Consider the following 13,591-nt stretch of genomic DNA (forward strand, 5'->3'; position numbering starts at 1 on the left):
CAGAAGTTACCGTGTAAGTATAAGTAAGCAAACGAAAATGGCAGAACTTATGCTTCTATTCCAAGATAAGGTAGGTTACCTCGATTTAACGAACAAAATGAAACAATGATGATCAAATCAAATCTGACAGGAAGGTAGCTCTATACGATGCAAAGCAAAATTATGAAGATGATTATTTAAAATTAAGGATTTATATTCACTATCATTGACCATGACCCTTCCTCCAATGTATTTTGTGCCATGAGATATTCATTAGTTACATTAGCACATGTAAAGAATTTATAAACAAGCAAAGAAACCCACATTTTTTGAGGGTGTGCCCCCCCAAATTTTTATTGATATTGGTTAGCAATTTAAAAAAATGAGACCTCTGCTTTATGTTTCCATGCATGCCTCACTGCTTCCAGAAAGATGCCCACAGACCTCTCCACTGAACTCCTACAGCACTTGTGGACTGGTCCACCTGAATACCCTTTAATTATTCAGTCACCCACTCTGTTCTCTAGCGGTTTCATTTTATGGTCTTCATTTGCCCAATAAGGTAATGAACTTCCCAAGGACAAGCCAATATCCATGCTGCTTGCTACCCATGAAAGGTGTCTGGTAATATCTCAGAGTTGTATTTAAGCCTGCCTTGAGTACAGTTCCTTTGGCCTAGAGTTGGGAAATTATAGGGCTTTCCTGCTCCAAGTGAACAACAACGGGTGAAGAGTGGGTAGAAGGAGGAAAAGGAAACATTTTTTTAAAATTCCAAAGAATCTGGAAGATTTGCTCTGTGTGATTCCTTAAAGAGTAGAAATAAAAGCCAAAGCTATCACAAAATAGCACTCAATTTCTAATTTTATGTTATTCTAGTTCAATGATTCCTCTCGGAAATAAAGAGGAAGCATTTGAGGACTGTGAAATTCCGGGAATCCAAGCTCTCTTTGACAAGCAATAATCTCAGCTTCCACTGTTCTTCCCCCCCCCCCCCACCCCTCCTTCCTTTGGCCCATCCTCCCTCCCCTCCTTCTTGGATTCCTTTCCCATCTACTGAGGACCCACCTACCACATTGTACTGAGCTGGGTGCTCTGAGAGAGTAAGGTATCCCCAGGGAAAGCTTGCCACCTTAACTGCTTTGGGAACAGAGAGAGGTTGAAAGAAACAAATGTGAACTGACTGGAAGGGCAAGAATATGTACAGTTGACTCTCCTTACTTGCTGTGGTTGTGCTCTATATAAAGTTGCAGTGAGCACTGAATTAGTGAAACCTGAACCACTGCTCCCAGGGGAAACACAGTGGGGTTCTGTGAACTTTTGGTGGCATTTTTCAATCAATACATAACTTGTTTTAATTTTTTTTAATGTTTATTTTTGAGGGGGGGGGGGAGAGTGCAAGTAGGGGAGGGGCAGAGAGGAGAGGGAGACACAGGATCTGAAGCAGGCTCCAGGCTCTGAGCTGTCAGCACAGAGCCCGACACGGGGCTCAAACCCATGAACCATGGGATCATGACGTGAGCTGAAGTTGGACGCTTAACTGACTGAGCTACCCAGGAGCGCCTTAATACATAACCTTGTTTTATGTGTGCTTCTGTCCAAAGACACCTTATCTAATACAGGGTTGATTCATTAACATCAAACTCATAGCCCCCAGCAATGTGAGTCAGGCCTGAACGAAGCTTCTCTAACACATGTATGTTCTCCATGGGGCATATCATAGCCTTCCTGTGCTTAGGAAAACAAGACAGCACTTCAGCATTTGCTTGGAGGACATTTAGAACAGTGAAATGACCCCCCCCCAAAAGCACAAAAATGTGAAAAACATGACACTAAACACCACAAAAAGGACACTTGTTTACAGTGTAAGTTGTAGGCAGAAACAAGAAGGCTCAGCTTTGCCTTGTTCAGCTTCAGCTGAGAATGTGAGCCTCAGGCAACTCAATTTTTTCACTGCTCTGCATGTGTCCACAAAGGACCATGAAAGGGCTTCAAGTATTGATTTGGGGTAACAACTAAATTTTAGTGAGTGGATGAACTCACAAATATGAAATCTGCAAATAATGAGGGTTAACTGTGTGTGTGTGTGTGTGTGTGTGTGTGTGTGTGTATAAAGTTCCTATTCAGAAAACTTCAGGACCAACAAGGGAAGGACAATACATTGGGAAGATATTTCTGGAGAAGGGGGCCAGCAAACAGGGGAGAGAGGAGTGAGCAGGGAATCAGTCCAGCACCTTGGCCTGGGGGAGAACAGTGGGGTGCACCCCTGGGAAAGAGTAGAGTCTGTCTGGAGAAGGGTCTGTGTTGGATGCCCGGAGGAGGCAGCACTTGGAAGAGAAGTGGAAAGCAGGGTGGGAGGTGAGGGGACGTGCATGGCTCAGCTGGAGAAGTACTAAGGCACACACCTGCTGGAGAACATGAGAAGTCAACTATATGAGCCTCTTACTTGGGTTTGCTCAATTCCAAATACAAAGCACAAGAGGCCTTTTATAAGAAATGACAAAATACTAGTTAGTTCTTCAAACACAAATTTGTAAAGGAGAAGAATGTTTAGAAGGAAAGACTTTTAGGTAGGTCTTTGCTGCAAACGTATTTTACAAGCAAATAGCAATCACCCCTGCTCTGCAGGCAAACAAGAGAAACTGGGCTCAACGCCAACCAACCTGAGACAGAAATACTGTTTTTGAAATCAGTAATGACACTTTTCAAACCCCACACATGCTTTAAGCCATCAGAACAAAAGGTGTAAGTACCTACTTTGATGAAATACCACTGGCTACTTAGCAGGAAAAATGTAAGTAGAGCCGGAATCTCTGAGTCAGAAAAAACCCCAGTGAGGCTGAATCTTGCAATCAGGTGCACCTAGAAAAGAAACAGTAGGGACTGAGAAGAAAATAAAGTATGATTTAGATCAGCATTTAGGAAGAAGTTTTTCAAGTTTATTTATTTATTTTTGAGAGGGGGAGAGAGCGAGCAAGAGCACACACTGGGGAGAGGCAGAGAGAGAGGGAGAGACAATCCCAAGCAGGCTCTGTGCTATCAGTGCAGAGCCCCGTGCAGGGCTTGAACTCATGTGAGGCTTGAACTCATGCGGGGCTTGAACCCAAGAACCGTGAGATCATGACCAGAGCTGAAACCAAGAGCCAGCTTAACTGACTAAGCCACCCAGGCGTCCCTGTGAAGAAAATTTTTTTCTCGTAACTTGAAAACAGCCTCCCTTCCTGCTTGATCCACCTTTCCCTACTCCAGCTGGGAGCTTGTTGGGTTTGAGTCCATAATGAGAGAGCCTGGGTTGCTGCAATGAATGAGTTTTGGCTTATTGCAGAGGTTCCAAAGGAATGGGACCTGGCATGGGTCAAAGCAGCACATCCAAACCTGGCTGCAATATGTCCACCAAAAGACATGTTCTGGAATGTGCTATAGCAGCACCATTCACAGTAATGCAGAACTGAAAATTATCCTAATGTCCATCCACACTAGGACAGATAAATATATCGTGGTCTACCCACACATGTAACACTACACAGCAATGAGGACACATAACCCAGAACTATACATAACAATATGGAAGAATCTTACAAATATAAGAGCTAAAGAATCCAGGCATGAGAGTACCTACTGTACATTTCTTTTTAAGTAAAGGAAATATAAATAACAAAACAGGTAGAAATAATATGTTGTTAGCAATCAAGCAGTGATTACCTCCGGGGAGCGAGGCTTATAAAGAATAGGAGAGAATTTGAGGGGGCCATCTAGTGGGGTGGTGGTGATGCTCTGTATCTAATCTGGGTACTGATTGCACTGGTGTGTGTTCAGTTTATAAAGCTCAGTGAGCTATGCACTTATGATATGTGCACTTTTATGAGTAGATACTATGGTTCAATGAAAATGTTTGTAAAGGGTTTACCATTTACAAGAGGACGGTAAGTGCATTTTCTGTTGCAAGCAAACATATTGCCTGGTGACATCAGAGGACAAGAAAGATTTCAAGAAGCAGCTTTTTCTTTGCTTCAAAGCCAACAAAGAGTAAAGCACTGAATAAAAGTATCCCTGGAACCTCATATGAAAGCCTCATTCATTTGTACGTTTATTCATCCATCCAACAAACGTGCTCAGAGATGGAAAATATACCATCTGGAAATTCAGGACACTCCATCGAGTGGGGGAAAAGGACAAATAAACTGATATTTATGCTGTATTGGGGATGACATTAGAGTATTAGAGGAGTACCAATTTGAGGATCCAGGGCCAGGACTCCAAGAGAAGGAGTTCTGATATGTTTGATAACTCTTGAACTGAATTTCCTCCAATCCCAAAAGTATCCTTTGAGTCTCTAAGGCAGTGGTTTAATTTAATATTCATAGTGATCCCTGGGAGTATCTTATTAAGATGCAGATTCTGAGCCAGCAAGCCAGGGCCAGGGCCTGAGATCTGTATTTCTGGTGAGGCTTTTAAGAGACACTGATACTACTGGTCTTGGAACCCTACTTGGTGTGGGGGAAACAGAGAAGGTCATGTGACCAGCAGTCCCACCCAGCACAGCTTGACAATCTATCCTGTTCTGGCCAGTCCCTCCTGTGGGCACAAACAGAGAAGCAAATGGCAAATCTGTGTGAGAGGCTCTCCAGACCCAGCCTGCTTTCAACCAGGGATAGGGGCCGGGGAGGGGGAGAGAGGAGATAGAAGGAGTCAGGGCAGGTGGAGAGGGTCGCTTATGCTATTTTACTAACTGGGAAGAACTTTGTCTTGTGCTCCCTTCATTTCTGGCCTCCCCAGCTGCCCTCACCTTTTCTTGGCATGACCAGACTAGAGATGTGAATATTAAGTATAAAATTCTTGAACACACAAAACCAGATTTCATAGAAAAATGCAGAAATGGGTCAGGGCTGCCTCAACCATTTTGTGAACTAAACATGAAAAAAAAAAGTAGCTAAAATAATTTCTTCCACTTTCTCACCCATTGGAAGGAGAACAGGAAGGGCGTCACGTACACTTCTGTTCTGTCAGGAAAAGAGATTCTGCTAGACTCCTGTCCAGACGAGAGGGACGGGAGAGAGCTCCTGGGAGAGAACTCTTTCTAGGAGCCCTGGGGACTGGGTGGAGGTTAAGTCTTAAGGAAGAGCTCCAGAGAGCTGAGATCTTTCTTGCACAAGCTACTCTGAGCTTGGCTGAAGTTTGGCGTGTGAAGGTGACCCTGAAGAGCTCGACATGATGGAAATAGGAAGTCATGTGTTAATACACCTATTGCAATTTCCCAAATTTCCTAAATGTAAATATATTTCAAAAACAGGTGATCATCACTAATGTTGGGAACTCTCTTTAGAGGTCTCTTTTGGCACTATCTGCTGATTTCCCATGTCTTGGTTGCTTCTCATTTTCCAGGTCTTCCTAAAAACTCTTGCTAACAAAATAAGGAAAAACACATATTAACGTGACCAAAATGGACAAAATAAAAACCACTAAAAATAATAGCAGCAAACATGTAACAAATGATCACTATGCCAAGTACAATGCTTAGCACTTCACATGCATTATTTCATTTCATCCTTCCAACAACCCCATGAGGCACAGGTATCTCAATTTTCCCGAAAGGATTGAGGATTCTAGGGATTAAGTAATTTTTCCAGGTGAGCAGTAGAGCTAAAATACTCCCTGTTCAAATGGCTCTGTAAATATATTTACTACTTCTTTTAATAAAATTTTACATTTCATCCTTAATAAAGTCTCCTTTTGTATATCATTCTTATTGTTATCATTCTTTTATAGAAGCAATGGAATAGTTCATGTTTTTATTTTTTTAATGTTTATTTATTTTTGAGAGAGAGAGAGAGAGAGAGAGAGCGTGAGTGGGGTAGGGGCAGAAAGAGAAGGAGACACAGAATCCAAAGCAGGCTCCAGGCTCTGAGCTGTCGGCACAGAGCCCAACGCAGGGCCAAAACCCATGAACCATGAGATCGTGACCTGAGCTAAAGCTGGATGCATAACTGACTGAGCCACCCACGTGGCCCAAGCTTCATGTTTTTAAACCTTCCCAATCCACCACTGGATATGAAGAAAACTTCTATTGTTTGTGAATTGCTAATTTTGGACACTGTATTTGGGGTCAGTGGTATCTTAGAAGGTAATTGCGACTGAATATCTATCTTTTGACTAATCTATTAATCAATTTGAGGAATTCATTTGTGGTTGCCTGTGACTCCCTCTTTTTGCACACATTGGCATAAACCCTGTGGGCTCTTGGTAATTGATAATAGAAGATGATGATATTGACATTCTTTTATTAAAACAAACTATCCTTTCTCCATGAGGAAGATCATTTGATCTTCAAATGTATGCAAATGTCAAAAAATGCAAATCTCAAAAAATGTGTGCAAATGTCAACTATGTCACGGATTCTTAGGTCCTATGAAATTCAGACTTTTGCACGTGTAAAATATTGGATTTCATAGTTTTGGATGTTTTTATTTTATTTTGTTTTCCTTTGGCTTGCTTAAGCCAACAACAACCACACTTGGTGGTGTGACTTGCTTAAGCCACAACCTCCCACACTTTTTAAATCTTCAATTTCTTCTTCTCTAGAAACCCGTTCACATCTATATCTAAGCATGTTAAGGAATCTCTTTCCCTAAAAAAATAAAACACGCTCTCAATGCCACATTCGTCTCCATTCCTCTTTTGTCTTCCTTTCTCAACTTGGCCAAACGTCTTGACACGTTCTATCTCCCTGTTCTCTTTTATTGCTCAACCTATTGCTCTCCGGCATCCACCTTCCACGAAATTACAAACCTCAATAAAACCACCATCCTGCCTACTTCCACCCCATTGCTGAATCCAAAGGAGGCTTTTTATTTTTTATTTTAATGGCCCTCCAGGCTGCATTTGCCATTGCTGGTTGGCTCTTCCTAGTTTGTTTCATGAGTTCCTACTGTCCTTGACCCTTTTTTAAAATTTCAGCTTTATTGAGATATAATTGACAAATAAAACTGTAATATATTTAAAGTGTACATTGTGGTGATTTGATATATGCATACATTATGAAAGGATTCCCTCCTTCCTTTAGCCTTTTTTTGTTAAAACCTGCTGTTCTCCCAGCTTTCAACCTGTTTTCACTGCTGTTCCCTTTACACACTCTACTTGGACTGAGCTCATTCACTGCCAGAGCTTCACCTGCCACATTCCCGGATGTTCTGATATCTGCCATAAACTTCCCCAGATCTATGGATTTAAATATCCAAGTGATTCACAGACATCTCCACTTTGACTCCTATACATTCTAAAACTCTGAGTGTCCAAAATTAAAATTAGATCATCCCGCCTAAATCTGTCCTCTTAATATGGTTGCTCACCTGAATGATTGCTCACACACTGAAGCCAAAAATCTGAGAAACACTTTAGGCTGCTTCTTAGTCTGTGAATCCGCTTATCTCTTAAGTATTCCTTCTTTTCCATCTTTACTTATTCTCTTTTGTTAGGCCCCCTGCATCCTCTTCCTGGACTATTCTAATAGTTTCCTAACTCACCTGCCTCTGTTTTTGATAACTCATAGCCATTCTCTGAATAACCACCAGCGTTCTCTCCATGACGTGAATCTGACCATGTCCCTCACTTGTTTAAAATTCTTCAATGCCCCGCCTCCCCCCCCCAGCCCCCCCAGCCCCCCCCCACCCCGCTCCATGAATTCAGGATTAAAGAACCAGCTATTTAAAGGACTCTGAATCCTGTCCTCTCCCCGTTTTTCCAGCTTCAATTCTGAGGTCCCATCCCAAAGGAAATCATCCTTCAATCTTTCCTCACCTTCTGGAAGAGCCCCAGAGCCGAGCTAGATGTCCCAGCTCCAAATTCCAATCTTGTGGCCAGCACATACTCAACATCACAGAATTCTCTCATTACAGTATATTGAAATGACCTTCCTAAATTTCTAAAACGGGAATATTGGCTTATTCTGTTTTTGCTCTCCAGGGCTTGGAAATGGACCTAAGAAGCACTAAAGAAAATCCTGTTGAATTGATGCAATATTTAGCTCACGTGTATTGGGTTGCCGACACGGCAAGCCAGCAACCAAACAACTCTTAAAAAGTAACACTTACAGGTAATTCGACATTGGTTATTTCTTCCGTACTAACTTTTAAAAGGTTTGAAGGTGCACTTTTATCACAGTTGTTGTAAAGGTAATAAAAGAAAACGTAAAAACCTCTCTGTGCCTCCCCGTCGGGGAATCGAACCCCGGTCTCCCGCGTGACAGGCGGGGATACTCACCACTATACTAACGAGGAACTGCACGAAGACAGGCCTTCTGCTAGGCCTCTTATTGCTTCTAACCCTGCCCTGTCTTTACTGCCCGCTACTACCAATAGGTCTGACATTCTTCAATTGCCATTGCAATTTCTACCGAAGTTGGACGAAACTAAAATGGAAGCATTCACTTGATCTCCCCGTTACACTTGGGATCATTTCCGTCGGCCCACCCCTCCACCGGCTGCTCCCACTCCCCTCCTCTTCCTCCTCCTCTCCTTTCAGGAATGTCCCCAGTCCTTTCAGCACCCCCCACCCCAACACACACACTCCCAGGGAGCATAGCGCACGCCTCCTCGCTCTGCATCACGGAACTTGTAGTTCCAGCCACGGGGCAACCTACTCTTCTCTCACTTTGAGAAACTTCCCTTCCCGGCGGGCGCCACGAGTCCTTCAGCTCTTCTTTACCTCCCTCCCTCCTCTCGCTCAGTCGAGTAGTCTGGCAGCTGGGTTTTGGGGTGCAGATCGGCGTGCGGAGGGACTCCTCAGAGCCATGCCCGAGGTAGTGGATACGTGCTCCTTGGCCTCTCCGGCTTCGGTCTGCCGGACCAAGCACCTGCACCTACGCTGCAGCGTCGACTTTACCCGCCGGGTGTTGACCGGCACCGCCGCGCTCACGGTGCAGTCTCAGGAGGACAATCTGCGCAGCCTGGTACGGTGGGACGAGCGCCCAGTGTCCGCCTCTCTCCGGCCGCCCGCGTCGCGTCCCTTTCCCGGCTGCCGCCCCTTCCCAGCCCCGCACCTCGGTCCGTCTGCAGCCCTCAACTCATATTCCACACCTCCCCTTCAGCCCTCACTCATTTCTCAGCCTCCCCTTCCTCAGCCCCCACTCACCCTATATCTCCTCCTCCCAAACCCACTTATGTCTCTGCATCCCTCCGTCAGCCCCTGAATATACCTAAGTGTCTCTTCCTGCGCCTCTCTCCCCAGACTCCTCTTCCCAGTCCCTGGGCACATCCTAGCGCCCCATCCACGCCCTGCTCCTCACCCAGCGCTCAGGCTTCATTTTAGCACGAACCCTCCCTCCCCTGTAATCCTAGTTTCTGGCGCTAACCCCCTTGTGGCCTCCCCATTTCCTCGGCCTGCAGCCCAGAACTCCCTCCTCGGGCCCCAGATTTCTTCCAGTCCCCCAGCGCACCTTCCTCAGTCCACAGTCTCATCTAGGTCTCACACCCAATGTCCTGCGGATGCTGATCCTTTGCTCCCAGGCACCTTATTTCAACCTGCACGTCTGCAGGACGGGACCCATCGACCTATCGTAGTCTTTCCTCAGCCTCCCTACCAATGTTTCTCAAATCCCTTAGGATTTCCAGCTCCAGACCCGTCTATCCCTACTGCTTTGGTATTTCCAGTCTCTGCTAACTCTAGATGCAGCTCTTTTTCTCCAGGGTCATGGTCCTTCTACCTTTGATTCTTATTGCCCTTCTCTTCAAATAATTTAAGGACCGTTGGGCCATTCAGGCTTTCCAAGCGTATCTCAATGCAGTGTATTATAGTTGGTTCCAAGGAGCGAGTAATTATTGCGCTTCTTAGAAAGTAATGTACTTTCACAAGATCGCTAGCCACTTGAGTGATGAAAAGTTTGTTTAGATTTATGGAGCATGATTAAATTATTTTATGTGTACAACATAACTTGTTTTCAGTGTTCTTACTCAAAGTGATAGTATTTGGATTGTACCTTCCACCTGAAGAATTTCATAGGTGAGCATTTTAGAAATAAGAGGGACAAGGGTTTAAAATGCCAGGCCCAGTGTATTTTGCATAGAGTATTGTGGCATCTACTAAAGCACAGCATTAAGCAACCTGATCACCATACGTTGTAGGCTTGATGGTGGGAAATTAGTGGGGTCAATTAGTTGGGTATAATTATAAGTTTAGATAAGAATTGGTGGTTCTCATGACTCCTGTTTGTGTAATAGGCCTGTGTTTTGAGTTTATTAATATGAACTAATGTAGCAGGTAACCTACTCTTTGCCCTTTACCATCTTGCTAGACTAATTCTGATTTGAAAAGTAGGTGGACTCCTCTATATATTGATATTTAGTCACCAAAAATACTACAAGGAAGAAAATTAATATCACAGGCAAGAAGATATCTATTTCCTTGTAGGTTGTACTTTGTTCTGCCTGAAGTACCATGCTATCTTTTATTGCAGGCAGCTTTGCCCTGGTAGGATTGGCCACTTCAATGCAATCTCTCTTTTTATTAAAAGAAAGTAGATTTTGATAGTTTATCACTGCTTAATACGACCTTGCACTCTCACCTGTTTTGTAAAAATAAAGACTGAACTCTGATCCTTAAGGAAGCACAAGACAGGATGCTTCAATTTGGAAAAGAATGTACATTTAGTGTTCCAATCTAAAAACTTGCCCATTGTTTTCTTCATTCCCCAAATCTTGAGAGAAGTAAGGTTTTTAAATCAGGATGTCTGGCTGGCATGTCTGTTTAGTAAATTAGAGCCGAGAATTATAATGTTAGATTTTATGCAAGGAAGTCTAGTTGTATACAGTGGCATCTGTTTGTAATTTGCTTATTTATCACAACAACTTGAGGCCAAGAGTTTGGTTTTATTTATTCAACATTAGCATCTTTCCTCTGCTAGATTACAGGCTCTTGAAGGTAGTTCTGTGTTTCATGGCTCTTTGTATCTCAGGTTCTTAGTATAGCACCTGGCAGGTAGAGGACGTGTTGTTAGTTTGATGAACTAATGGATGAATTCAATTAGAAAGCAGTGCCTAAAGTTTACATGGGCTGCACTAAAAATGTGCTAAGTGTATCTTGAAGGTGAGAGGACCTCAGCCTCACCACCACCAATAGAGAGGACCCAGTGGCAGTGCTGGGTGAGGACATCAAGTGTCCTTTCTCACTTCATTCTAGGAGTCCTTGATGCTGGGAATGTTGAAGGAACCCCGCTAGGACTAAATCCCAGCTTTTCTGAAAGTTCTTCTGAAGTTTTGGGTTATTTGCACTGAAGTTTAATACTCATTTGTGATAACTTCCAAGCATTTGTTTCTTGTATTAAAATTTTCAATTTTTTTAGGTGTTCTGTCAGTTGATGGCTCAAAGAGTTTTTAATGTCTTGACCAAGATCATTCACTAGTAAGTTGCAGAAGCCAGGATGTGAACACAGATCTTTCTGACTGCAAACCCTCCTGTCTTCACTAAGTAAATAGCTGAGCTGGGAATCAAATCAAGGTGTTGTTTTAGTTTTGGTTTTAACAATAACCCCATGCTTTTTTCGTTATAGCATCCTGCAAGTAACAAATAGAAAATGTAGAGACATAACACTGAGGCATAAAGCTTTTTAACTTAATTTTTTTCATGTTTATTCATTTTTGAGAGAGAGAAAGAACATGTGCGTGAGCAGGGGAAGGGAAGAGAGAGACAGAGAGACACAGAATCCAAAGCAGCCTCTGAACTGTTAGCAGAGAGCCTGCTACGGGGCTCAAATCCACGAACTATGAGATCATGACCTGAGCCAAAGTCCGGGGCTTAACCAACTGAGCCACCCAGGTGCCCCATAAAGCTTTTTAATTTAGAGCCATGCTTTGTTGAAGAAAGAATTTGAGCTTGCTTTAAAAAAACATATACAATATTATAAGATTAAAAATACTTTAAGAATTTGGAGGAAGAGAGGGGCACATGGGTGGCTCCGTTAGTTAAGCATGAGACTTCAGCTCAGGTCATGATCTCGCGGTTTGTAGGTTTGGGCCCCCCATCGGGCTGTGTGCTGACAGCTCAGAGCCTGAAGCCTGCTTTGGATTCTGTGTCTCCCTCTCTCTCTGCCCCTTCCCCACTCACGCTCTGTCTCTCTCTCTCAAATAAACAAACATTAAAAAAAATTTTTTTTAAAGAATTTGGAGGAAGAGAGAATAAGGGTAGGGAAACCAAATGTATGGCACAAAGTCCTAAAAAAAGAGAAGTGGGTTGCGAGGTTTAACATGGAGCTTCCCAGCAGCCTGTGCAAAAGGGAATTGGTTATATATTCCATGGCATCTAGCCAGCTGGTTTTGGGGGTGTTATTCAAAGAGGATACTGTGAGATATAGTAAATTAGTAACTTCCTAGTAACTTCCTACCATTAGTAGGTCTGTTTCTTACAACTGCATGTGGGTATCTTGGTCTTATACACAGTTGGTGTTCAGTAAGACTTTATTGAAAAGTACTATTTCCAGCTTTTCAACTATCCAGTTTCCTTTTTGTCCCTATTACTATTTTTGATCAATTGTTTAATAACGTTTATTAGTGAAATTTGAAGGGGAATTTCTTAATTTGAGAATGATAGCTGAGGTTAAGACTTGAGATATATAGCTTAACCACTGCGTTTTCTATTGTCTCTTGGCTCAGCACTTGCTGCATGCTGATATCAACTGATACCTACTACTTTTCAGGTACTGTGCTGAACTCTGGGAATGCAAACCTAAGAAGGTTTCTGTCTTTTTAAGAACCCTCAAGCTAGTAGAGAAAACATAGCAATATAATATGGTACAATAAATGCTATAGGAGAGATTTGGACCAACTACTGTATTAAGTTCAGAGGATATGAAAAAGATTAAAAAAATAGTCATAACAGTAATCTGACTCTCTGATTCTGAATAGATTTGAAAAGTTTAGGCAATACAGACAATAGAATATGTTCCTCTGGGAAATGAGCCAGTTGAGTCATCCTTTTGGTTATGAAAGTCGTGTAAACATGAGTAGTTATATACATAGATATTCAAATTAAGTTTTTAAAATAAATCAGATAGCCAGAAATGGGTACTGGAATAGGAAGGCACAAAGGAGTAACCCTCTCATTCTCAATAAGATATAAATCTAATAAAACCAAATATTCTGAATATGCAAGTGCAAGAAGATAAGTCAGTTCTACTAATTTAGAGTAAGGGAGATGGTTGAGGTGCCCCCAGAAGAAAGTAACCCCAAAGGAATAATTACCTATTAGCAGGAAAACAGGTGGCTCCCCTAACAAATATGGCTGCTTTAAAAAAAGATCAAACCAGAATGGAGATTTTTTTCCAACCAAGTATCATTGACTCTAGAGAGGTAGGAATCAAATTAACGACTGCCCTTGTGACTTTTCCTGAGTTTATAGTTCAGTTAACCAACTTGAAAGCGAAGCAGCTGGTCCTCTAACTCCCCCTGCTACTGCAGCCAGATTTCAGTAAAAAGATGCCAGAGGTAGGGAGATCAGACCGCAGGTGGTTCTAAGGCAGGGTCTGGCCTACAGTGGTGGTAGAAGGACAGAGAAGAAAGTATGAGGACGGCATGAAAGAAAAATTGGTTAATTGGCTATGGGGGATTGGGAAGTGGGATCAGTTGTGGAT

At 42.8% G+C, this 13,591-nt stretch overlaps 1 protein-coding gene across 2 annotated transcripts in view; it reads left to right on the forward strand.

Annotated features, from left to right (window-relative positions):
- Positions 1-8,669: 8,669 nt before the first annotated feature.
- Positions 8,670-13,591, forward strand: part of LTA4H (leukotriene A4 hydrolase) — a 35,324-nt gene continuing 30,402 nt past the window's right edge. The window contains exon 1 of one of the 2 annotated variants that reach the window (XM_086712603.1): positions 8,670-8,920. In XM_086712603.1, the coding sequence (XP_086568729.1) occupies positions 8,762-8,920 (159 nt within the window). In that variant the 5' untranslated portion in view covers positions 8,670-8,761. The remainder of the gene's footprint in view (positions 8,921-13,591) is intronic. The other variant, XM_086712602.1, reaches the window with a different exon arrangement.

Source organism: Puma concolor, chromosome B4 (assembly GCF_028749965.1).
Source record: "Puma concolor isolate L17-30 chromosome B4, mPumCon1.1.hap2, whole genome shotgun sequence".
Lineage (NCBI taxonomy): Eukaryota > Metazoa > Chordata > Mammalia > Carnivora > Felidae > Puma > Puma concolor.